Consider the following 18,047-nt stretch of genomic DNA (forward strand, 5'->3'; position numbering starts at 1 on the left):
ACTGAAAGAAAGCATTTTCAAAACACCTGTCCAATAAAGGAGTTGTACCCAAAACGTAACAAGAACTTTTGAAACTCACTAACAAGACTATAGATTAGGTATAAACCCTATCAAAATGCAAAAAGGATTTGATTAGGCATTTCACCAAATCAAATATACAAACGGCTAATAAATATATATAAAGACAATACCATTAATCATTAATGAAATTCAAATCAAAACCATAATGAGGTTCTATTTCATACCCACAATAATGAATTTAATCAAAAATATAGACAATAACAAATGTTAGCTCAGATATGGAAAAAGAGGAGCCCTCATATATTGCTGGTGGGAATGTAAAATGCATGGCCACTTTGGAAAATGATGTGTCATTTCTTAGAGTTAAGCATCTATTTACCATACAACTCAACACTTCCACTCCCAAGAAAAATGAAAATATATGTCCATACCAAGACTTACACACATACATTCATAGCAGCACTATACACAGTAGCAAAAAAGTAAAAATAACCCAAATGTCCATCAACTTGTGAATAAATAAAAAATGTTATATTAGTATAATACAATATTATACTATTCAGCAATACAGAAGACTGAAATATTAATACATGTTTAATATGAATGAAGTTCAAAAACATCATGCTACATGGAAGAAGTCATCCACCAAAGACTACATTCTGTATCATTCCATTTATATGAAATATACAAAAAAACCCCAAATATAGAGACCAAAAGTAGATCAGCAGTTGCCTAGGGCTGGAGGTGTGAATGGAGATTTATGGTAAACAGATTGTGGTGACGGTTGTGTAACTTGGTAAATGTAGTAAAAATAACTGAAATATGTATTTTAAATGGTTAAATCTTTGGTATGTAAATTATACTTTTAAAAATAATCTTTCATGCTAATAAATAGTAGTATGGTAACAGCATAGAATGCTATAAAGAAAAGCCTCCACATGGCATAAAACATGTTTATTTGGGCCATCAACCACCAAAATGATAAGCATTTAACATGAAATCTGAGGAAATAGAGAAGGTGGTCGTGTCTTGGGTTCATGGGCCTCTCTATTGAGAACGGCAACATCTCAGCAATTCTAAAAATTTCAAAAGAGGAAAGCCAAAGACCTTTGCATAATGAAAATTCAAGTAATGAAAAAACACTCTATGCTATTCAATCTCGTTTGCATCTCAGGTTGTTGTGAGGACAGTATAAGATGAATAAAAGAAAAGGATTATAGTATAATTATTTGGTCACCTTGTTGCCAGATATCAAGGTGTTCTTGCACTCTTGTTTTTGTCTCAATTTGAGGCTTAAGACAGAAGTCAATCAGATAAACCCATGTAAGTTCAAACTTTTGAACTTCTGTAGTAAAGTGCATTCATAACAGTTTTGGTCAAACAGGCCATACATACATTCTTGGCCCTTAAGAAAGCTTTAAGACTGTATTCTTCCTGGTAATTGTTTTGTATAGCATCCCATAGCTCTTGCTTTGAAAACAATAAAATAGAGTTTTATGAATGGACATGTCAGGGGGCAATATTTATTGGAGGTCCAATATTTGAAACAACTAAGGTGCACGAATGCCACTAAAAGTAAACAATAAAATGACAATTAGAAAATAAACTTTAAGTGGAGAAAAAGAATATCCAATTACCTCTTGAGTGAAGTGATATTTTTTTTTTTAATTTTTTTTTTCAACGTTTTTTATTTTATTTTTGGGACAGAGAGAGACAGAGCATGAACGGGGGAGGGGCAGAGAGAGAGGGAGACACAGAATCGGAAGCAGGCTCCAGGCTCTGAGCCATCAGCCCAGAGCCTGATGCGGGGCTCGAACTCCCAGACCGCGAGATCGTGACCTGGCTGAAGTCGGACGCTTAACCGACTGCGCCACCCAGGCGCCCCGAAGTGATATTCATTATACCTTCATATCTATATATCCAAATTACATTGTGTTGTACATTTCAGAAGAGGGGAGGAAAAGGGCGTAAATTCTCAGAGTAGCATCCATTTAATAGCAATGGAAGAGTAGCATTGAATATTTAACTTGACTTTGATCATATAATATTTACTTTGTTGTTGTTTTTTCAATTGATTCCTTTTTTATTATTTAATTTGGTTTTTAAGACATTTTATAATTCAGGTGGCAAGAATGAACACTTTTTGTAAAGTGAACTTAGTTTTCACAATAAGTGGTGATTACACTTGTTAAGAATGCAAATGAGGCCAACTGGAGCTGTCCCTTCTTGGAAGAATGGACCTATCCTGGGGGCTTTGGCCCTGAGGAGACCCCTTTGGCTGCTATCAACAGCCCATACCCTATCAACAAGTAATTTATTGGTTGGGTTCACATGCTGTCCTAAGGTCTCTGGTTCTGAAACTTTGAGTATAGAAAATGTACTCTGAGGATGTATTATAGAATATGAACTATATTCTACAAATATTTTCTCATTTATTCCCCATTTACTGGTGAGAAAGCAAAGGCATAAAGTTGAGGTCACCCACAGCTTGGCTTAGCACCCAATCTGACTATGGTGTCCATGTTCTGGACCATGCCATCAGCCTGCCTAGTATGTACTGTGGGCATCTTTCTTGTTTACAGGTTTGCTACAAATACGGCTAAGTAATTAAACTTCAAAATGGTTTTATAAAAAAAGATTTAAAATGCAGGCACTCCTTTTCAACACAGTGCCTATACTTAGCAACAAAAATCTTTGAACAGCTGCATTCAATTAAAAAATTATTAACCCTGCGGAAAAATACACACACACAAAAATATATCCATATGCTATTCTTATCATTTCTTATGTTACTTTTGCAGTAAAGTGTATTCATGAATGAAATCCACCATTGGGTGATAAAACTACTTATTTCCACATTAGCTTATTATTTTCCTCTTTGGGGGAGAAAATGATCAATGTAAGGGGATAATAATATCACAGACTCCCTACATGAACTACTGTTTGGTTACTATAGTAACTCCAAAGAAGAAAAGAAATAAAAGAATGAGATGGTTAATTCATATTCATACTTTTGCTATGAAAATAAGCTTTAAAAGTACATAGCATTAATGAGAGTAGTGAATATGAATGGCGTTAAATGTATACCTTTTTAAATTTTTTTTTTATTTCAGGGTAGTTTATATACATATTACATTAGTTTCAGGTATACAACAACATAGTGATTTGACAAGTTTCTACATTATGTTATGCTCATTGCAAGTGTAGCTGCCATGACCCAGCAATTTCACTACTAGGAATTTATCCAAAGGATACAAAAATGGTGATTTGAAGGGGCACATACACCCCAATGTTTATAGCAGCACTATCAACAATAGCCAAATTATGGGGAGAGCCCAGATGTCCATCAACTGATAAATGGATTAAGAAAATGTGGTCTATATACACAATGGAATACTACTTGGCAATAAAAATAAATGTATACCTTTTGAGTTATTTCTCTGGGTCTCTGAGACTGCACCATAGTCATCTGTGGCTATAAAGTTCAGAGAACTTCACTGATATACCAAATACTTGTATGAATTGAGTAAATCTATAATCAACTTACAAAAAGACGGGCATTTTTTTTCTTATTTATTTCCAATCAAGATTTACTGTGCTTCTCTCAACAATAGCCAAATTATGTAAAGAGCCTAAATGTCCATCAACTGATGAATGGATAAAAAAATTGTGGCTTATATACACAATGGAGTACTACGTGGCAATGAGAAAGAATGAAATATGGCCCTTTGTAGAAACATGGATGGAACTGGAGAGTATGATGCTAAGTGAAATAAGCCATACAGAGAAAGACAGATACCATATGGTTTCACTCTTATGTGGATCCTGAGAAACTTAACAGAAACCCATGGGGGAGGGGAAGGAAAAAAAAAAAAAAGAGGTTAGAGTGGAAGAGAGCCAAAGCATAAGAGACTCTTAAAAACTGAGAACAAACTGAGGGTTGTTGGGGGGTGGCAGGGAGGGGAGGGTGGGTGATGGGTATTGAGGAGGGCACCTTTTGGGATGAGCACTGGGTGTTGTATGGAAACCAATTTGACAATAAACTTCATATATTGAAAAAATAAATAAATAAATAAATAAACATTATTTATTTTATTTAAAAAAAAAAAAAGATTTACTGTGCTTTATGGTACCTCAGGAGATAAGCATGAAGCTCTTTATAAAATAAACTTCTAGGGGCACCTGGGTGGCTCAGTCAGTTAAACATGCAACTTCAGCTCAGGTCATGATCTCATGGTTCGTGAGTTCAAATCCCATGTTGGGCTCTGTGCTGACAGCTTGGAACCTGGAGCTTGCTTCAGATTCTTTGTCTCCCTCTCTCTCTGCCCCTCCCCAACTTGTGCTCTCCCTCCCCCCCCCCCAAAATAGTAAAAATATTTTAGAAAATAAGGTTTTAAAGTGGCTTCATGAATTCACAATACTGTCTTTTAGCCTTTAACTCATGTTTCAATCCCACTTTGACAGGCCTCAGTTATTTTCATTTTTATTTTTGTATTTATTTGCATAGCTAGGAATAATTCAAATGTATGTTCAATATCAAAATTCTTCCATGGAAGAAAAAGTTGAAGGGAGATATTTCCAGGTGGCCATAAAGGAGCTTTCCATTGATAATCTGACCTCCAGAGAGAAACTGTGCCCAGATTCATCGCCAGTCCAATAGCTCAGTCCAACTCAAATCATACAAAGCCAATGACCATTTAAATTAATTTTTTTTTAAATTTAACCTAGGCACAGTTTGGGTGGCCAGTTAACTTTATAAAGAGCCAGATTTGGTAACACATGCTCAAAGAGAATAACTGAGTCAATCACCACAGAAAAATTAACATTTCAACATCCTTTCCATTCCAAAATAATTAGCCTATAGTAAAATTGGCAGAAAAGTAAGTGAGAAGACTTCCCATTAACCCAGGGAACATGACACACATATATTTTCACTTTTCCTGATACCCCACTGAAATGACAGTAAAGGCATTAAAAGGTATAACTCGATAAGGGTCAAAAACATGGAGTAAGAGGTGGAGAACAACTAGCAATAAATTTGGAGCTTGGAGAGCAGATAGAGGAGCAGTAGGCACCTTGACAATGTAATGGAAGCTGAAGATTAGGCGGTTACATTAGAGTTATGGGCATAACATCAAAAAAAGACAATTTATACTTGCAGCACACTGGGAAGACTTGGGACCTACGGGCACCAGAAAGGAGTAAGGCTTGTGGCTTGAAATGGGGAATAATTAAAAGTTGATACATAGAATTAATTAGCCTACCCCCATATGCCTCTCTCTATTCCTTCCTCAATCTCTGCAGGAAAACAGAGGCATACAACATGGAAGACAATGATGAGGTATGCTACTCAAAAGAGAGGAATTTAAGCAAAATGTTGAGGACTCAGTGTTGAGCCACTTCTGCCAAGATTTCTGCCCTGGTCATTTCAGTAGTCTAGTATAGGCAGTCAAGAAGGGGTTCAGTTCAGGAGATGAAGGTGTGATGGTTATTTTTATGTGTCAACATGGTTGGACCACAGGATGCCCAGATATTTAAACACCATTTACTGGTGTATCTGTGTAGGTGCTTCCTGAGGAGGTTAGCATTTGAACCAGTAAACTGAGTAAAGCAGACTCTCCTCCCCAATTTTGGTAGGACTGTCCAATCCACTGAGTGCCTAAACAGAATAAAAAGACAGAGGAAGGAAAAAGTCACTCTTTGCCAGACATCTTGAGCTGAGACATTACTCTTCTCCTGCCTTTGAACTGGTTGTTAGACCACTTGCCCCCCTGCTCTCAGGCTTTGGGCTTGAACTGAAACTATAGCACTAGTTTTCTGGGGACTCAGGTGGCAGGTCATGAGACTTCTTAGTCTCCATAATCACCTGAGCCAATTCCTTGTAACAGAGAGACAGACAGATAATACACAATCTCTCTTCCTCTCTCTCTCTCTTCTCTCTCTCCATGCGCACACATGCGCACACACACACACACACACACATGCACACACACACCACACACACACACACACACATACTCTGTTTCTCTGGAGAACCCTGAATAATCCAGACATTAAATAGCCCCTGTGATGAAGACTGCTAATCATGACAAAATCTACTTTCTCTGCTTACATGGCTGCCAAACCACAGGCTACATTTTCCATCTTCCCTTGTGGTTACACGTGACCATGAAACTACATTCTCACCAAGAGAATATGAACAGAGGTGGTGATGTATCTTGGCAAATTTAAAACATATCTGCAAATGATTGGACAATCTTCCCATCAAAAGATGGAACCTAAGCTCCCTCCTTAGAGACTCTCTTGCAACCAACAGAGTACAGCAGAAGTGACTGCATGACTCCTGGGCTAGCTTAGAAAAAGCTACACAACTCCTGCCTATTTCTCTTTTGAAGTTTGCTCTAGGGGTCCTCAGCTTCATGTAAGAAGTCTGGCTACTCAGAAGCCTCAATATGGAGAGACCAAGCACCCAGACCACATAGAGAAAGAGAAAGAAATACTTAGAGGCCCAGCTATAACAACCCCAGCTGTTTGAGACTTCCCAGCCTGGGTGTCAGCTATGTGAGTGAGAAGGCCTTCCACATGACTCAGCCCCTACCACCATCTGACTGCAATAGCCTAAGAGACCACAAGTGAGAACACCTTGCTGGACCATCAGCCCTGGGAGCCGACTTGATGACTGTTAATGTTTGAAACCACTCTTTTCTATTCAAAAGAGAGGAATTTAAATGAAATGTTGGAGTAGGCTGCCACATAGAACAAAAGAAATGAAACATATATGGGACTTCTGTGCCACTTGTTGAAATCCCTTGTTTGAGACTTAAGCTTCATGCCCTTTTGATCAACTAGAACATAGAAATGCCTGTGATCTGGCCTGGATGGGCAGAAAGGGATAATATCCTTCCACAAGACTGAAAAAAAAACCCACATGGCTGAAGGACCACATGTTGCAGATCAATCTGGACCACTAATTTTATGAGACGTTTGTGTAACAGAGACAGGAAGTTCTGTCATTCTTAACTCACTGTATCTGGGAGTATCTTTGTTATGGCAGCTTAGCCTTCTCCTTAAATAATACCCATATTAAGCCCCAGAGTAAAACCCTCTAGGATTGAGGGATATAGCCTTCTGAGGAACCCATTCTTCAATAAAAAAGTCAACTCATCACTCACAAAAGCCTGACAAGGAAGCCCAAGCTGAATCAAGTACACAGAATGCCCCATCAGTTTTTAGTGCTTTACTCTTGGGAAACACTAAGGAGATAGACAATAATCAATAGACATTAAAAGAAAGCTCCCCACATCAGAGGCCATGATCAAACAAACACATGAATAAAAGAGAAACTTAGAGGAAGCCTAAATAGAACAGAAAATGAAAGGGAAAAAATTAAATCATTATTAACATCTTCTAAATTAAAAGACACTATGTTTATGAAACAAGATGCACTAAAAATATAATCAGAGAAGAAGTAAGAGGTATTAAAATTTTTTAAGTGTGATACTGAAATAAAAAAGTATTCAAAGGAAAGGCTGAAAGATTAAGTAGAATAAATATTTTAGGTGATGGATATTGAGGAGGGCACTTGTTGGGATGAGCACTGGGTGTTGTATCAAAATCAATTTGACAATAAATTATATTAAAAAAATAAAAAAATAAAAATTAAAAATAGAATTATAATATGACCCAGTAATTCCACTACTGGGTATTTACCAAAGGAAACAAATACACCAGTTCAAAAAGAAAAAAAAAAAGAAATTAAAATAAAAATACAAACAAAAAGGAAGCAAAAGAAAAAGTGGGGGAAATATCTGAATATTGAAGATCAGCTAGAGAGCTGAAATATCTAAGGAGTTTAAGGGGGGAGGAAAACACATACAAAATAAACATGAGCATGTTAATTAGAATATCTTCCTAATATTCAGCACAATAAGAAGAAAATACCCAAAAGCACAAGATCCATGAAATTTCAGAACTTCCTGCATAAAAAGAAGGTTCCAGAAAGAGGAAAACAAACAGGTAATGTACAAAGAGATGAGAACAGAATGACATCAAACTTCTTAGTAACAACACTGGAAGCCAGAATACAGTGAGGCAAAGCCTTCTGAAGGAAAAGTGCTTTTTAACCTTGAACTCCACACCCAAGTTATCAGCCACGTACATGCCAACTACAGAAGCCCTTTCAGACATAAAAAGTTTCTTCAGATGTACACTATTTCAGGAGTTTTACAAGATAAGTTTGGCAGTTCTAGAAAATAAAGCAGTAAAGGCAAAGAAGAGAAACACAACAGGGACCACGGGGTTCCAGATGAGAAAATGAAGGAACATTCCAAAGAAAACAACTGTGGAAAGATGTGCGAAAATATCCCAAAGAAAAAATATGTTCACAGATTTAAATATTTTAATCTCCCCGTTTTGGAGTAGGGTCATAAGGAAAGAAAGTGGTAATTAGATGACAGATAACATCCTCAACTAACATAACGGAAAGTCAGTAGGAAATACCTAATATGTATAAACCAAGAATTGTCAATAATGAGCATATTACTTAGAAATACAGGGGCGCCTGGGTGGCGCAGTCGGTTGAGCATCCGACTTCAGCCAGGTCACGATCTCGCGGTCTGTGAGTTCGAGCCCCGCGTCGAGCTCTGGGCTGATGGCTCAGAGCCTGGAGCCTGTTTCTGATTCTGTGTCTCCCACTCTCTCTGCCCTTCCCCCGTTCATGCTCTGTCTCTCTCTGTCCCAAAAATAAATAAACGTTGAAAAAAAAAAGAAATATAGAGATGAACATCAGAGTAAACAGAAAAAAGAGTTGTAAGTGGCTACCTCAGTGAAAATGAATTGGGAGGTGGCATGCAACTGTTAATACATCATCATAAGAATTAGAGCAACAGTTAAATTTCTAAATACACACCTGTACCCTTTCATAAAAAAAAATCTTCAAAATCTTTACCAGAGATGATCAGAAAGGGTCCTGGAGCCAAGCAACAAGGAAATACAGATCATTTATTTTTATAGTTAACCGATTCATAAGTTTGACTCTGGTTTTTATTAATTTTACATTCTCTCCTCAATATTTATTTCAAGTTTGATAATAACAGCCTCATCACTTTTCAACCCTCTCAAATACACATATAACACACACAAACCCCAAAGACAGTTCCACTCATTCTGCAAGTACTTAACGTGCTGGGAATATGTCATATAACAGTTATTTATGTTCTAGGTACCTGGAATATATCCATGAATAAAATTGGCAAATTCCTTGTCCTCAGGGAGCATACATTATAGTGCTATTTAGGGGGAAAAAGCAGAATAATTTATTTTATATTATTTAAATAACAGAGACTTTTTCTGACTCACTGGGAACATTGCAAAATTAGTACCTGTGGTCTCCAAAGAAAAGTAATTAGAATTTTTAGCAGTGAGTCCCATTGCATATATGTCTATGCCTTTTGATAGCACAGAAATCACATCACTGAGAGTATATTATGCACATATCTGTAAGACAAATTGATATCCATAGAAGTAATTAAAATGATTTCAATTTAATCAAACTCCCAAAAGAAATATTTCATGGACATAGTCAAAAAATTAGCTTTCTCCTAAGAACATCTTATTTTCCCTAGGATTCCTAAACTTTAAAAAAACATACATATGTAACTTGTTTCTTAAAATGCTTTCAACACTGAAAACATTATTTCTTAAGGTATAATTATATATTATCCTATGTAAGATCTTTTCTCCTTACACAATATCATTTTCATAGTCCTTTTTTGTTTTCCCAGAAAGACTAATTCCAATTTATCTACTTAGTTCTTAGAATGTGATTCATTATCCTCACCCTTTTCGTTTACTGGGAAGGAGCTACTAAAATTAAAACTATGGGTCTGTCGTATAGAAAGTTTTAGACCTAAAAAGTTAGTAAAATTACTTTTGACGATTTATCACTAAGATATATTTAGCTGTCAAACCAACTTCCCCTTTTGTGTGTACTTAAGGAACAAAAGTATGCAAAAGTTGGATACTGTAAACATTAAATGATTATGTAATAATGATAAAAATAAGAGCTAACATTTATTGAGTAGATACATGATACACAGGTATTTCAATATATAGTTTTACCTAATGTTCAGAATAGCCCCATGAAGTATTTTATTATCCTCATTTTTGGATGGATAAGTAGAGTTGAGAGAAGTTAAAGAACTTTCTCCTCTTTATATACTTAGGATTTGAATGTGGGTCTGCTTGTGTCTAAAGCTCTAGCTCTTTCTACTAGACTCAAAAGATCTCTTAGGATGACTTAAGACTAGTAAAAGAGCTTCTCACAAAGAGACAAAGGTGGCTTTTTTTTTCTCCTTTCATGCATTATGATTCATAGCAAAACTTGTTTTTCCAGTCTTTTTATAAACTCACTTGTAAAACATCATTTGGAGCGATCTGGAACTAGATTGTGGTGATATCTTCACCAACTGTGAATATACTGAATGCCATTGAATCATAAACTTAAAAATGGTTACAACGGTAAAAGTTCATATTATGTGTATGTTACCACTACAATTTTTAATGTGATTTGGCCCAAAGGAAGCACAGGTGTATCCTCCACATAAATGGGATCACAAATTTCAAAGCCACCTCTTCATTTCTAAGGCTACACATTTAAATTCTACTTCTTTGCTAGTGACTTCCAAATTTATGTCTTTGACACAGACCTTTCTCCTGAATTCAGACCCATACATCCCACTTCCTGGTCAGCATCTTCCATGAATTTCTAACAGGTTAAAAAATGTAACATGCCCAATGCCAAGTCGCTAATGGTCCCTCCATGCCAGCCTGTCTCGTCTAGCTGTTAAGGGCAAAATCTCAGTGCCACCATTGAATCTCTTCCTTCCCCGCCCCCTCACATAAGTAAGTCATGATGCTTTACCTTAAATCAATGTTTCTCAACCTGGGCACTATTGACTCTTGGGGGCCTGGTAATTGTGGTAGGGGCCATCCTGTGTCTTCTACCCACAGATACCAGTAGCTCACCCCAGTTGTGACAAACAGAAAAAACCCTGCTGGGCAAAATCACCTCAGTTGAAAAGGATGGCCTTAAATATAACCAAAATTCAATCTCTTCTTACCACCTTCACTGCCATGACTCTAGATCAAGCTAGTAGCATTATTCTTCACTACTTTTGAAGAAGCCTCCTAACTGACCTCCCTGCTTCCACCATTCTCAACTGACCACTCACAATGACATATTAAAATCTTATTAAAACGAAGTCAGATCATGTCACCACTCTCTCAGAACTCCCCAGTGTCTTTCTTTCTCACCCATAGTAAAAGCCAAATTGTATATGACTATGAGGACACACCTTATTTGGGTCCCGTTCTATCTCTAACCCCATGCTCGCTCTGTTCCAGCATGCTGGCCTCTTCTCAGGTCTCCAAACATGCCACATATGGTCCTGCCTCAGGGCCTTTTGCCTTTGCTGTTTCCTTCATCCGGAAAATTCTTCACCCAATATCCCCATGGCTAGCTGCCTTCTTCCTTTAGGTCTTTATTCAAATTTGCCTCCTGAGGCACCTGGATGGCTCACTTGGTTAAGTGTCCGACGTTGACTCAGGTCATGATATCGTGGTTCACAAGTTCGAGCCCCACGTTAGGCTCTGTGCTGACAGCTCAGGGCCTGGAGCGTGCTCCAGATTCTGTTTCTCCCTCTCTCTCTCTCTCTCTGACCCTCCCCTGCTCATGCTATGCCTCTTTCTGTCTCTCAGTAATAAATAAATGTTAAACTTTTTTTTAAAAAATTCGCCTCCTTGGTGAGGCATCCCACAGCCTACATGTTAACAATATCTGCCTCTCACCTATCATTGTATATCTCTCTTCCTTGCCTTCTCTTTCCTTCTAAACACTTACCACCATCTAATGTACTTTTTATTTAACTTCTTGATCACGTTCATTACCCCATTTCTTTGCCTGTTTTATTCTCAATTTATCTCATGTGCTTGTAACAGTACCTGTCACACAATAAGGACTTGACAAGTGTTAGTGGAATGAATGAACCTCTTAGAACCAATACTGAGAAATTCTTTGAAACCACTCACTATTATGGCTTCAGAAACCATGATCTGTCCATCCTTACAAACCATGCAGACATGAATAGTTATATATTTACTTAAAACAACAAGCAACATCACTCCTTATCTGGTACTCTCGCAGACACAATCCTTCCTTGGCATGAATGGCAGATTGCTTGACACTAAATATAGATCAGAGGATCTCATCACAGTGATGACAGACACTCAACAGCCCTGCCAGATCAATGACCCCCACAGCCTACAGCTCACCAGACTTTCTCAGTACAGAAATCCTTAGCAACATAATATACCACTCATTATTCATCAATCCATTGTTTATCCAAAGCCAGGAATCACTTAGAAGTGCCTCCAATTCGGATAAGGTTGACTATCAGCTAATTCATGGACTCAAGGGAAAACAACAGACACCAAAAAATCTTAAGTTGTGGATCCTACAATCTAAACCCAGAGAACAGTTTCTAGGTTTCTAAGTATATTTGTCTGGGTCTCCTGGGGAAAGCTGTTCAAATTTCAGAATACACTGGACCTGGTTGTCAGATTTGATAACATACTCCCAAAACACAACTGATGTCACCTGCAATACATGTCTTTTAAAACCAAATTGAAATATAATACACTCACATATAAGTAGATTAACAGATTCTAAGATGTTGAAGTTGCCTTTGAAGGTAATGACCCAGAATTGCTCTAGTGTACAATGACTCCTCAAGATGATGTATTGTTTACCTTTAAAATAATGTTGCATTCGTATAACTATAATTTATAGTAGCAAAACACTAAAAACTGCTGAAATGCCAGGCAAGCTTTAATAAACATACTATTAAATAAAAACACAAAAGAATACTATGTAACCATTCAAAGATGAAACTGACCCATGTGCACTATTATGTAATGTTCATGAAGACATCATGTGATAAAATCAAGCTGCAAAAAAAGGGTACATGGTATGATTCCGATTGTAGGAAGCAAAATGTGTGTGCGTATGTACATATATGTATGTATGAGTTAAATATTTTCAGAACCACATTGTCTACCTTTCTCTACTCTGCTCTCTGCCCAGGAGGCCAGTCTGTATGATAAATCAGTGGAGTCCCTTGCCTCATGACTTCTGGTTGGATTCAGGCATGAGAGCCCTGGCAGGAGATGTGAGGGCAAGGGCCCTTCATTCCCCTGGCCCCTTTCCTACTCCTCTCTGCAGGCTGGTTATATCCCTCTGAAGGTCACAGCATCTTTCGGGTATCCTCTCCATGAAGTTTTCTCTCCAGATTCCAGAAACCACTTCCTTTCTTTGCCTCTGCAGATCTAGAAGTCATAAAGACTGACACTAGCTCACGGGCACTCCACAATTCCTTGTCGCTGTTCTTAAACAGTGTTCACACTTTCCCACTTTTGTAAACAGTCCTTTTATTAAACTCCTCCCAATGACCTTCTATGCATGTACTGTTCCTTTTTTGGCAGAACCCTAATAAATAATATTAGTGATATTTTATGTGTATATGTGTGTATCTTATGTGGTTTATATACACAAATATGCATGGAGAGGTACCTACATGCACAAAGAAAATCTCCGAAGGATACATAAGAGATTGGAGAATGGGATACACGGTCTGGACTTTTGCTTTTCATTTTGTAGCTTTTAATTTTTTTCCACTTTTAAAATATCCAGTCATATACAAGTAATAAATTTGTAATTTCTAAGCAAACCCAAATGGGAAGTATATATTTATTACCTCTTTGATGGCACATTAAGGAGGGAAAGAAGTAATTAATACCAGGGAAAATGAGACTGATGACAGAGATGTTCATTCGAACAGTGCAATGTATCTTATTGGAAGGATTCTATCTCTGAAACTGAAGTTTGACAGTTATCAAAGAATTCATCCACTGCAGCGTGGGTCTGTACCATCTTATTCCAATGACCTGTTTTTAGAAAAGCAGTCTTATTTTTAAAATTTGTTTCCAAATAAGCCCCTTTTCTTCACACATCTCATTTTTGGTTCAGATTTGCTACTTTCTATCTTAATTGCACTTTTTTTTTAATTTTTTTTCAACGTTTATTTATTTTTGGGACAGAGAGAGACAGAGCATGAACGGGGGAGGGGCAGAGAGAGAGGGAGACACAGAATCGGAAACAGGCTCCAGGCTCTGAGCCATCAGCCCAGAGCCCGATACGGGGCTCGAACTCACGGACCGCGAGATCGTGACCTGGCTGAAGTCGGACGCTTAACCGACTGCGCCACCCAGGCGCCCCAATTGCACTTTTTTGAGAACTTTAGATAGAGTAGAGTCATATGAGTGTGCTCATTTAGATTTGATAAATATGTTTAGCGTTTTGTGATTAGAACAAAATAGCCCCTTTCACAGAATTGCAAGACTGACTTTTAGACCTAGTTCCAAAGCTTACTAAAACCACTCTGAGATAAAAAATACAAATCACTAATGTGGTACTAGAGCCTACAATTAAATTAATTTATAGAGGCTTTAGTGCAATTAAATTTCCTCCAGACTCTATCTCTAGTGGCACTAGGTTTTTTTACTTAATATACTTTAAAGCATAATTTACCTTAATTTTTGCAAAATCATTTAAATACTACAAATATCACTTTTGTACATATTTCCATGGTGACACAATACATTTGCAGTCTATTTAATTTACGACTGATGAGACTAAAATGAAAATTCTTCAAGGGCCATACATCTTCTATAACATCACATTTTCCTATTCCGAGATATTAAGCATAAAAGTTATCTGTATTTGCAAGAATGGACTCTGGAAACAGTAATCAATATTTTAAATGATCTGATTTTGAAACTTTAAGAAAATTAAAATCTAGAGCAAAGAGACACATCAGTGATACAAAGAGCCAAGACGTTTAGTGTTCATCGTTTAAGATAATAAAACATAAGCATTTAAAATTAAATTTAACAGATCTTTTCTACACTCAAATTAAACAAATTATTAGAAAAGAACATGACTTATACACAAGCCTCCAAATCTCAATTCAACTTATTCATATACTTGTGTACAAGGTATCTGGGGATCTCAAAATACATTAAGGAGACTTCGGAGTCACCGCTAATGAGCAAAGTTGTTAGGACAATTCTTCATGCTCCCAAATTTAGATATACAGGATCTATGCTACAAAATATTTAATAATAAATAGCTAACTAGTCTGTTAGCTAAAAGGAAGAAACATACAGAACTGGTCCAAAGCATTTGTAGCTAAGGCTATCAGCTAAATTCAGTAGTCAATTTTGCTACACATGTGCGGCACAGTGATATATGTGACAAAGGAGAAGCAGATGTAACTATGGAAATCATAACTTTAATTGACAACAACATGAAAATTCAGAAGGATAACAAGGATCATGGGTAGAGGTGACAATTATGCAGAAATAAAAATTAAATGTAAGCTTTATTGTAAAAAAGAAGAGTCTTTTTTTCCTCTCTAATATTCTCTACTACTCCACAAATAAGAACAAGAATGGAAGAATAGTCTTCTCATTAATGAAAATGGGACAAAGGAACAGCCAGAACATTCCTACCTGGTTTCCAGATGAACTGATTATCCTTTTTGCCTTCCAAATGAGCTGCATGGGACAGCAAGAGAGAAAGTAATAGAAACAGCTTCCTCATGCTCCTCCATAACCAGCAAGTGACAGCCAGATTACCCTTTGAAAACATTCTTCAGATTTTCAGCCTCTTGACTTTCCTATTCCTAAAAACAAAATTTTTTAAAGGAAAAAAAAGAAAGAAAACCAGATAAGTTTCTTCTTTACAGAAATTATAAAGATTCACATTGACCGCTAGAACCTTTATCATGATGATACTACAAATTCCCCATTACCATAAAGAGAGTGCATATAATATCAACATTTTAAGATCAAAGGTTAATTAGCCATGCTTTCAATCCTTACCCATTGAAGAGACTATCAATTCTAGCGACTCCATGGTCCCCTTATCAGTCAACTTTTGTGAGAGGAGGGTTGGCAGATACCTGGTCTACTCTCTCCTTCAACTTAGCCAAGCTCCTTGAGGAGCTCACAATTTGGGAAGAAACATGCACACACATCAAAGTCCAAAACAGGGCAAAGAATACTCTAACAGTAGTATTAAGAAAGTGAAATGGAGAAATTGAGGGGGAGGCAATTAGATCATCTGTGCTGAGAAAAAAAGAGGAAAGTCTCACACAAGGTAATGTCTGAGAGAAGCCTTAGGAAAACAAGGGCTTGAGGGAGCCAGGGGGTGCGTTTCTGGCCGTGGGAACTAGGTGCTGACATGCATTTTGTGTTTAGGGGCTGGTGAGTGGGCCGGTGGCTGCTGTGAAGGATGAAAAGGGGAGGGAGGAATGGACAGAGAGGAGATTTAGAACACAGGTTGGGGAGCAAATTATGAAGAGCCTTGGATGTCATGTGAGTGATTTGGGACTCATTCTATAAATAATAACAATAAGAATTATACGCAAGGGAATGACTTTTAAACAATTGACACCAGTGTGCACAACACATTCATGGTGGATGAGGCCAGTTAGGAAACTAGCAAATAGTCCAGGCAAGAACTTACAAATGAAAGGATCCGGGTAAATGTCAAATGCAGTACAGAGGCCAGATTCAGTTACCAAATGGATGGAATATGAGAGAGAAAAAATAAAAAAGACAGCAAGACTGCTAACTTACATGATCAAACAGATGGGACCTCTTCACCAAAGGAGGAATGGTAAAGAGGGGCATGTTTGAAAAGGAAGATAAGAAGAGTTTCCTCCCAGCAATATTAAGTCTGATGTGCTTACAGGATATCCAGGTAGCTTCCCAAAGGATAATAAGTCTACCTGGAGGTAAGGAGATTAGAGATCATGGGCCACAGTTCATGTAATAGGAAAATGTATTAAGAAACATGGGTGGAGGGGGGGAATAAAAAGACTGAACAGTAAAAGGATATCAAGGTAGAAGTATTGTCCCTACACATTTACCCACATAGTGGCTAAGAGTGAGGAACAAATCTGACTATGAGCTTCCCAGTGACCAAAGAAAGGAAGTAGCTATTAATGCCCTCATGTATGTAGGAGAAAATTATATCTTCTTTTTTATTATTGTTTCAGGAGAAGCCACTACTCTACTTTCAGGCACTGATGGAATTTACCTTAGGAGTCCTCATAAATACAGATGCTGTGCTGAGCAATGTGCTGAACACAACACTTCATCAAATACAAGAAACATGGCAAACCATGTTTCGTGGCACTCCAGGCACATTCCAAGAGTACAATGGAAAAGTACAAAATCAGTAAAAAAGATTCTACAAAGGATCAAGCAATGAAGTTCAAGTACAAAGCTCTCTGACGGCTGGCCTGGATCCAGGGATGAAGAGAGTACATGGATGGATAAGCAACCAAAACCTTTTCTTCAAATTTCTGTATCACATACCATATTGAGACTCATCAAAGTGGAGTCATCTGGCTGAAATAAAACAGAGCTCTCTTGCTTCACTGCCCCCAAGACTGGCCTGGTAAACTATCTCATGGAACTTTGTGGCATTGCTGGATACAATTCAAACACCTCAAGCCCAGAGAACTGAACTGGCCATACTTCTTTGTAGCAAACATCCAAGAGTAAGATTTGCTACAACTATGCTTTTGCTATAGGCTGGGCAGCATTGATATTAATTTTAGCTTATTCCAAGGATAAAACTTGTAATGAAAATGATCTGTGTAGTTAATCCTAAGCTATTATTATTACTATTAAAGTAATTTGCCATCAGGACCAGCTCTCTACAAAGATAACTTCTTTTATGCAGGAAATCACCAAGGTAAAGGAGAGGACTTTGTTCATCCTCATCATTAAGAGACACATATCCAGCATATCTAAAAATATATTCAAATCATTAATATGTAAACTAAAGAGAAGGAAGACCCAAACCATATTTGCTATACTCCAAATGGCTGTAGGTG

General features: G+C 37.4%; 1 protein-coding gene across 1 annotated transcript in view; it reads right to left on the reverse strand.

Moving 5' to 3' along the window:
• The window catches only part of THSD7B (thrombospondin type 1 domain containing 7B), a 759,038-nt gene extending 743,251 nt beyond the window's left edge, over window positions 1-15,787 (reverse strand). Inside the window, exon 1 of the mRNA XM_047871837.1 lies at window positions 15,649-15,787. Within this exon, the coding sequence (XP_047727793.1) occupies window positions 15,649-15,787 (139 nt within the window). The remainder of the gene's footprint in view (window positions 1-15,648) is intronic.
• Between the last annotated feature and the right edge of the window lie 2,260 nt (window positions 15,788-18,047).

This window comes from Prionailurus viverrinus, chromosome C1, assembly GCF_022837055.1.
Source record: "Prionailurus viverrinus isolate Anna chromosome C1, UM_Priviv_1.0, whole genome shotgun sequence".
Classification (NCBI taxonomy): Eukaryota; Metazoa; Chordata; class Mammalia; order Carnivora; family Felidae; genus Prionailurus; species Prionailurus viverrinus.